Consider the following 8,293-nt stretch of genomic DNA (forward strand, 5'->3'; position numbering starts at 1 on the left):
GAAAAACTTCTTACAAGAATAAAGAAGTAAATAAAAATATTCTGTTGCTAATCGTGCAGGTGACATACAGAAAGGGCTATAATTCAGTGTTGGTAGGTACATGCCTGAAGTTTTAGAGATTCTAAAGTATACCAGATTCCCTTTCAGAACAGAACTCAGACCTGGGAGAATAAAAAATATGCCCAGCACTTTGGGAGGCCGAGGTGGGCATATCACGAGGTCAGGAGATAGAGACCATCCTGACTAACACGATGAAACCCCGTCTCTACTAAAAATATAAAAAGTTAGCCTGGTGTGGTGGCGGGTGCCTGTAGTCCCAGCTACTCCAGAGGCTGAGGTAGAAGAATGGCTTGAACCCAGGAGGCGGAGGTTGCAGTGAGCCAAGATCACTCCACTGCACTCCAGCCTGGGCGACAGAGTGAGACTCTGTCTCAAAAAAATTAAAAAAAAAAAAATAGCCCAAGTGGGCCAGGCGTGGTGGCTCACGCCTGTAATCCCAGCACTTTGGGAGGCCGAGGCAGGAGGATCACAAGTTCAGGAGTTCGAGACCAGTCTGGCCAATATGGTGAAACCCCATCTGTACTAAAAATACGAAAATTAGCCAGGTGTGGTGGCAGACGCCTGTAGTCCCAGCTACTCAGGAGGTTAAGACAGGACAATCACTTGAACCCAAGAAGTGGAGGTTGCAGTGAGCTGAGATCGTGCCACTGCACTCCAGCCTAGGTGACAGAGCGAGACTCCATCTCAAAAAAAGTAAATAAATATGCCCAGGTGACCTGTGTGGTTTTGGTTGAGGGCTTATTTGTGGTAAATATTGTTCCCAATGCTATATTTTTGTCCGTGGGTCATAGCGTTTGTTTTTCTGCCTGTGAAATGGGTGAGTCACTCAGTAAAGCACTTCCTGTGATCCACACTCTCAGAATATAACAATGCGTTTCACCCATACATCCCTTTGATGTAGGGACTATAATGAATTCCATAACTAAAGACATTGATGCTCAGAGAAGTTAAAACAATGACCCAAGGTCTCAGCTGGCAAGAAATAAAGCCAGGATTCGAGCCCAGGTCGTCTGACTGTAGAGCCCAAGGTCCTTTCTGTTACCTTATACTGCTCCCTTGTCACCCAGTCGGCAAGGGACAGCAGGAGCAGGGTGTTAGGTAATGGGACAGAGTGGAGAAAGCCAACGGTTGGGGTGTCCAGATGTCATAACCATTGCCAGGCGCTCAGGAGACCACTAGGACCCTAAGGCCATCTTCTCTCCACAGGACTCTGAGAATAGTGGGGACAGCGGATACCCCAGTGAGAAGCGGGGTGAGCTGGATGACCCTGAGCCCCGAGAACATGTAAGGAACCCCCAGGAAATGAGACTGGTGTCACCTGTTGCCTCATTTATCCTCCAGGAAAATGAAAACTCCCCTTCTTTAAGGGGGAATATGAGTAGGTCCTGAGAAGATAACAAGTAAATTAATAAAGAGTATTTCAGGCCGGGCACGGTGGCTCATGGCTGTAATCCCAACACTTCGGGAGGCCAAGGTGGGTGGATCACCTGACATCAGGAGTTCGAGACCAGCCTGGCCAACATGGCAAAACCTCGTCTGTACTAACAATACAAAAATTAGCCTGGCATAGTGGTGCATGCCTGTAATCCCAGCTACTCAGGAAGCTGAGGCAGGAGAATTGCTTGAACCCAGAAGACGGAGGTCGCAGTGAGCCAAGATCGTGCCACTGCACTCCAGCCTGGGTGACACAGTGAGACTCTGTCTCAAAAATAAAATAAAATAAAATAGTATGTCAGATAAAGATAAATGCAAAGAAGATAAAACAGGATCATGTGGACCAGTAACGGGGCGAGTGTGGAGGCTTAGATATAACGCTGATAATGTGTGACAAATCTTATAGTGAAGTGGGAGCCCTAGGCTGCTGAGCAGAGAGGATCCTGGGTAATAGCTAGACCCACTCATAGGCAGTATCCGGTGAGGCCCTGGGGAGGATGGCCTTGGAGGTCAGTTTCCTTGGGCAGCCTCCCAGCAGCATCCTGGTGAGGGCGGCCTCAGACAGTATCTGCCATTTAGAGGTGTTACCCTGTGCTGAAATGGAGCCTGCACATCAAGGCCTGTCTTGCTGGGTCACCTCTAATCTCAGCTTTATGATTGTGAATAAAGAACATGCTGGCCGGGTGTGGTGGCTCATGCCTGTAATCCCAGCACTTTGGGAGGCCGAGGCAGGCAGATCACTTGAGGCCAGAAGTTTGAGACCAGCCTGGCCAACATGGTGAAACCCCGCCTCAACTCAAAAATTAGCTGGGTGCAGTGGTGTACTCCTCTAGTCCCAGCTACTCGGGAGGCTGAGGCATGAGAATCACTTGAGCCTGGGAGGTGGAGGTTGCAGGGAGCCGAGGTCATGCCACTGCACTCCAGCCTGAACCACAGAGTGAGACTGTCTCAAAAAAGCAAAAACAAAAACAAAACAAAAAAAAATCGCAAAACGCAAAACGGCTGGGCCTGGTGACTCACACCTGCAATTCTAGCACTTTGGGAAGGCACTATGAGAGGACTGCTTGAACCTGGGGAGTTTGAGGCAGCAGTGAGCTTTGATTGCACCACTGCACTCCTGCCTGGGCAACAGAGCAAGGCCCATGTCTAAATTAAAATATAAACTAAACATGCAGTAGGACGGGAGCCCGTTACCCCAGTGGCTTTGTGCTGGGATCCTGCGCCATCGAGTCAGTTCCACCTGCTCACACAGGGAGGAGGACAGTGAGGCTGTGGCTGCACCAACGTGTCATCCCTGCCTGTGACCCAGCATTCCTTCTGCTTGGCAGAGAAGGGTTCCAGTGTCACCTGGGAACATAGGGGCAATTTTCTGAGATAAGGGTCACCTGTGAGGGCCAGGCTAGTTCCAGCTCTCAGGAGAGGTTCCTGGGAAGAAGCCTTGCGCTTTGGATCACTGTAATTTCTTCCTCCGTTCAGGGCCACTCAAACGGTAACCGGAAGTATGAGTCCGACGAAGACAGCCTGGGCAGCTCTGGACGGGTAATGCGCCTCAGGGCACCCTTGTCACCACCGCTTCCCTGCCTCCTCCAATCTCTGTTGCTGTTTCTCCTGTCTCATATCTCTGCTGCCTGCCCATCTGTCTGGCACATGTGCTAAAGGAAGATTTTGCAAAGCAGCAAATCTCCTGGGCAAATGCTCTTTGAACCTCTGCAGGACAGGATGCTGGGGGATTTGTGGGGAGGATTAGAGAAGAACAGGACAGCACCATCCTGGAGGGGAAATCGCAACAGTTATGGCTCCTGTCTTAAGTGCCTGCCATGAAGGCACTTTGCAGTATCAATTTCCTTCTTGCAGTCACCCAGAGAGACAGGTTAATGTTACTCTCATCGCCATTTTATGTATGAGAAAACCGGGCTCTTAAGCAACTTTCCCTAGGTTACCCTTGCTTGTATGTCTAACAAGCATCAGCACATCTGGGAAAGACCAGCCCTGTGCCCCACCCACCCCTCTAAGTGATTCCCTCACACGCTTTGAACCGCCCACCTTTGGAGCCTTTGCTAAGGCAAGTCTCTCCTACCTGCAAGGTCCTTTCTCCCCCTCTGTCATCTCTCTTCAAATCCTACCTGCTGTCCAAGCCTGGACCCCTGGGGCCCTTCGTCCAGGAGCCTTCCCTGACCTCCACCACAGGCATGACTCTGGCATCTCCAAGAACGCTGATTATTTACCCTGTGGTATTTTGTAGCCAGATTAGGATCTTCTCAGTTAGGTATGGAACAGGGTTGCTCAAGTGAGGCACTATTGGCATTCTGGGCTGAATCGTTCGTTGTTGAGGGGGCTGCCCTGTGCATTGCAAGATGTTTAGCATGCACACGTGCACACACATAGCTGCCTGGCCGTATCCTGCAAGAGCCTTTGGACGGGGCATCTTCGGCCAGGAGAAATGATGTGATTTTTAAACCCATTTCCTAAAGCACCCTGCTGATGTTGCTCATGTCGTTGTGGTGACTTGCAGAGGAAAGCAAGGGGATTTGCTGGAAGGTCTGAAGTGGGAGTCTTCTGGTGCCTTATATGAGGAGCTGGCGAAGAGGGGTGGTTTAGGGTCAGACCCACCCCCAACCAAATCCAGATTGGTAAATGACAGGGAAACGCTTCCTTGAGCTGCTGAAATCTGTTCCACTAGCTCTTGAACGTATGAGCTGATGGAATTTGGATGATTAAAATTGAAACCGTATTAGCCAGGCATGGTGGCGTGCGCCTGTCGTCCCAGCTACTCGGGAAGCTGAGGCAGAAGAATCGCTTGAACCTGGGAGGTGGAGGTTGCAGTGAGCCAAGATTGTGCCATTGCACTCCAGCCTGGGCGACAGAGTGAGACTCTGTCTCAAAAAAAAAAAAAAAAATTGGAGCCATGTATGGCCAATAAACTTTGACATCGTGAGGGTTCACTCCCCGTCTCCCTCTAGCCAGGCTCCTGTGTAGTAGGGGCTGCTGACAGCTGTCATGCTGCATCCACCCCCAGCCCCTCGCTTCTCTGGCCGGTTCTTTCCCTTCAGGTCTGTGTAGAGAAGTGGAATCTCCTCAACTCCTCCCGCCTCCACCTGCCGAGGGCTTCGGCCGTGGCCCTGGAAGTGCAAAGGCTTAATGCTCTGGACCTCGAAAAGAAAATCGGGAAGTCCATTTTGGGGAAGGTATCGGCGATGCCCATTTCGGAGCCCTGTCTGCACTAACCTGGAGCCCCCCGGCTCCAGCCTCTCCTCCGCTAATCACTTCCTCCCGCAGGCTGGCTGGGCGGTCTTGGGTGCGGCTTCGGCCTGCCAAACAGCCAGGCCGACACTGTAGTCTGTGTGGCAGGTCCATCTGGCCATGGTGCGCTACCACGAGGGTGGGCGCTTCTGCGAGAAGGGCGAGGAGTGGGACCGGGAGTCGGCTGTCTTCCACCTGGAGCACGCGGCCGACCTGGGCGAGCTGGAGGCCATCGTGGGCCTGGGACTCATGTACTCGCAGCTGCCCCATCACATCCTAGCTGACGTCTCTCTGAAGGTGAGCAGGTGGCGGGGACCCAGCTGCAGGTGGGGGTGGGACTTGGTCACCCTGTTGTTCACCTGCCTCCCATCCTGGAAGCCATGCATTCACCTGCCTTCTATCCTGAGGTTTATACATGCCACAAAAATGTCCCAGGCACTGGTTTTGGGGCAGGCCCCTCCAAGTTAGTTGAAACTGGCAGAATCGATCTCTGTCTTTGGAGAGGGAGGGGAAGGTGAGTCATGTTTCCAGGCAATAACAACATAGTGTGATGGGGGAAGCAGAAGACACCAGTGGAAACACGTGAGGAAGGGCTGTAACTGGAGCCTGGAGGGGTTGGTGCAGGCTTCCTGCTCATCACTTCTGCGTGTATCTCTAGTGACTGGGGCCTGGCACTGAGTAGATGCTCGGTACAGATTCATGGAATGAACAGATAAAGGGATACCTACCTTAGCCCAGAACGGTGGCTTACACCTGTAATCTCAGCACTTTGGGAGGCCGAGGTGGGTGGATCACATGAGGCCAGGAGATCGAGACCAGCCTGGCCAACACGGTGAAACCCCACCTCTACCAAAAAATACAAAAATTAGCCGGATGTGGTGGCACGCTCCTGTAATCCCACCTACTCGGGAGGCTGAGGTGGGAGAATCTCTTGAACCTGGGAGACAGAGGTTGTAGTGAGCTGAGATCGCACTACTGCACTCCGGCCTGGGCAACAGAGTGAGGTCCTGTCTCCAAAAAACAAAAAAGTTGGGGGGATATCTGCTTTAGACCTGAAGGCCCAAAGGTAGTGAGCCAGGCCAAGTGGGGGAGGTGAGCAGCTCAGATAGAAGGAACAGCATGTGCTTAGGCCCAGAGGTGAAGGACAAGGTGCACCCGTGTAGCTAGAGGTGCAGGAGCAGCTGAGGCAGAGCTGGAACTGAAGCAGCAGGGTGTGGACGTGCAGGGAAATTGTGTCAGGGGTCTGCTCCTTCTTCTGTCCCTGGTCCGTGAGCAGAGGGAGGAAAGGACTGAATGAATGGGATCTGGCAAGGCCCAGGGAATGTGATCTTTTTCCAGGAGAAGTTGAGAGGCCCTTGGTGGGCACATCCTCCCAGTATATCTGTTCCCATCCTCCCCATTATGTGGGCCAAAGCTGCGCATGGACAGGTGGCCTAGGCTCAACGGGGCTGCAGGGCATCAGCTCTCCTTGATGGGTTTGGCTGTGGCCCAGCAGGTGGATGGATCTCAGACTCAAGGGTGGGAAGATACTCAAAAGTCCTTTATTTATTTAGCTTTTTGAATTGGTAATTACATTCATGTGATTTAAAACTTATTTATTTATTGTTTTATTTTTGTTTTTTTGAGACAGAGTCTTGCTTTGTTGCCTAGGCTGGAGTGCAGTGGCACAATCTCGGCTCATTGCAACCTCCACTTCCCAGGTTCAAGCAATTCTCCTGCCTCAGCCTCCCAAGTAGCTGGGATTATAGGTGCCTGCCACTGCACCCAGCTAATTTTTGTATTTTTAGTAGAGATAAAGTTTTACCATGTTGGCCAGACTGGTCTCCAACTCCTGACCTCAGGTGATCTGCCCACCTTGGCCTCCCAAAATGCTGGGATTACAGGCATGAGCCACCACACCAGACTATTTATTTATTTTAGAGACAGAGTCTCACTCTGTCACCCAAGTTGGAGTGCAGTGGCATGACTGTAGCTCACTGCAGCCTTGACCTCCTGGGTTCAAGTGATCCTCCTGCCTCAGCCTCTGGAGTAGCTCGGACTATAGGTCTGAGCCACCATGCCCAATCAAAACAGTTTTTTTTTTTTTTAATGTATATAAAAAGCTTAGACTGGGTACAGTGGCTCACACCTGTAAACCTGTAATCCCAGTACTTCGGGAGGTGGAGGCGGGTGGACCACCTCAGGTTAGGAGTTCAAGACTAGCCTACCCAACATGGTGAAACCCTGTCTCTACCAAAAATATAACAAATTAGCCAGGTGTGGTGGCATGTGCCTGTAATCCCAGCTACTCGGGAGGCTGAGGCAGGAGACTCACTTGAATCCGGGAGACGGAAGTTGCAGTGAACAGAGATCATACTACTGCACTCCAGCCTGGGCAACAGAGTGAGACTCCATCTCAAAAAAAAAAAAAAAGCTTTACAGTGAAAACTCTTCCTCCCACCTTCCCCACATCCTCTTATCCTCTGAATAACAATTCCAGAGTGTATTCACTTCCTAGGATTTCCTTAAGAAATTCCACAAACCAGGTGGCTTATAACAACAGAAATTTGCTCTCTCACAGTTTTGGAAGCTAGAAGTCCAGAAATCAGGGTGTCAGTAGAGCCATGCCTTCCTCTGAAGGCTCAAGGGGAGAATCCTTCCTTGTTTCTTCTGGCTTCTGGGGGTTGCTGGCAATCTTCAGTGTTCCTTGGCTTGGATCACTGAAATCTCTGTCTCCGTCTTCCCCTTGTGTTCCTGTCTCCATGTTTCTTCTGCTCTTATAAAGACAGCAGTCATATAGGATTTAGGGGCTACCTAACATCCTGCGTGACCTCATCTTAATATAACTAATTTTTTTTCTTTTTTGAGACGGAGACTTGGTCTGTCACCCAGGCTGGAGTGCACTGGCAGGATCTCTGCTCACTGCAACCTTCACCTCTCAGGCTCAAGCAATTCTCCTGCCCCAGTCTCCCGAGTAGCTGGGAACCTGCCACCATACCTGGCTAATTTTTGTATTTTTAGTGGAAATGGAGTTTCACCATGTTGGCCAGGCTGGCCTCGAACTCTTGGCCTCAGGTGATTCACCTGCCTCGGCCTCCCAAAGTGCTGGGATTACAGGCATGAGCCACAGTGCCCAGCCAGTGTAACTAATTATATCTTCAAGGACCCTATTTCCAAATCAGATCACATTCTGTGTGGACATGAATATTGGGAGGATATTGTTCAGCCCAGTACAGTTTCCATATGCAAATATGAAATGGGCTCCTATTTTCACCCTGCTTTTTCCTCCAAAGTTAGCATCCTATACACACGCTCCTGAACCTTGTGTTTTTCACTTGACAGTGTCCTGTGGACATTTTACCTCAGTGGTATAGAGATAGCTTCCTGATTCTTTTTTTTTTTTTTTTTTTTAATTTGAGACAATCTGGCTGTCACCAAGGCTGGAGTGCAGTGGTACAATCTCAGCTAACTGCAACCTCCACCACCCAGGTTCAAGCAATTCTCCTGCCTAAACCTCCCAAGTAGCTGGGATTATAGGTGCCCGCCACCACATCTGGCTATTTTTTTTTTTTTTTTTTTT

At 50.5% G+C, this 8,293-nt stretch overlaps 1 protein-coding gene across 1 annotated transcript in view; it reads left to right on the plus strand.

Moving 5' to 3' along the window:
• The window catches only part of EEF2K (eukaryotic elongation factor 2 kinase), an 82,349-nt gene that overhangs the window by 59,211 nt on the left and 14,845 nt on the right, over positions 1–8,293 (plus strand). Inside the window, exons 12-15 of the mRNA XM_017850340.1 lie at positions 1,267–1,344; positions 2,971–3,033; positions 4,545–4,679; positions 4,843–5,031. Of these exons, the coding sequence (XP_017705829.1) occupies positions 1,267–1,344; positions 2,971–3,033; positions 4,545–4,679; positions 4,843–5,031 (465 nt within the window). The remainder of the gene's footprint in view (positions 1–1,266; positions 1,345–2,970; positions 3,034–4,544; positions 4,680–4,842; positions 5,032–8,293) is intronic.

Source organism: Rhinopithecus bieti, unplaced genomic scaffold (assembly GCF_001698545.2).
Source record: "Rhinopithecus bieti isolate Rb0 unplaced genomic scaffold, ASM169854v2 scaffold_1918, whole genome shotgun sequence".
Lineage (NCBI taxonomy): Eukaryota > Metazoa > Chordata > Mammalia > Primates > Cercopithecidae > Rhinopithecus > Rhinopithecus bieti.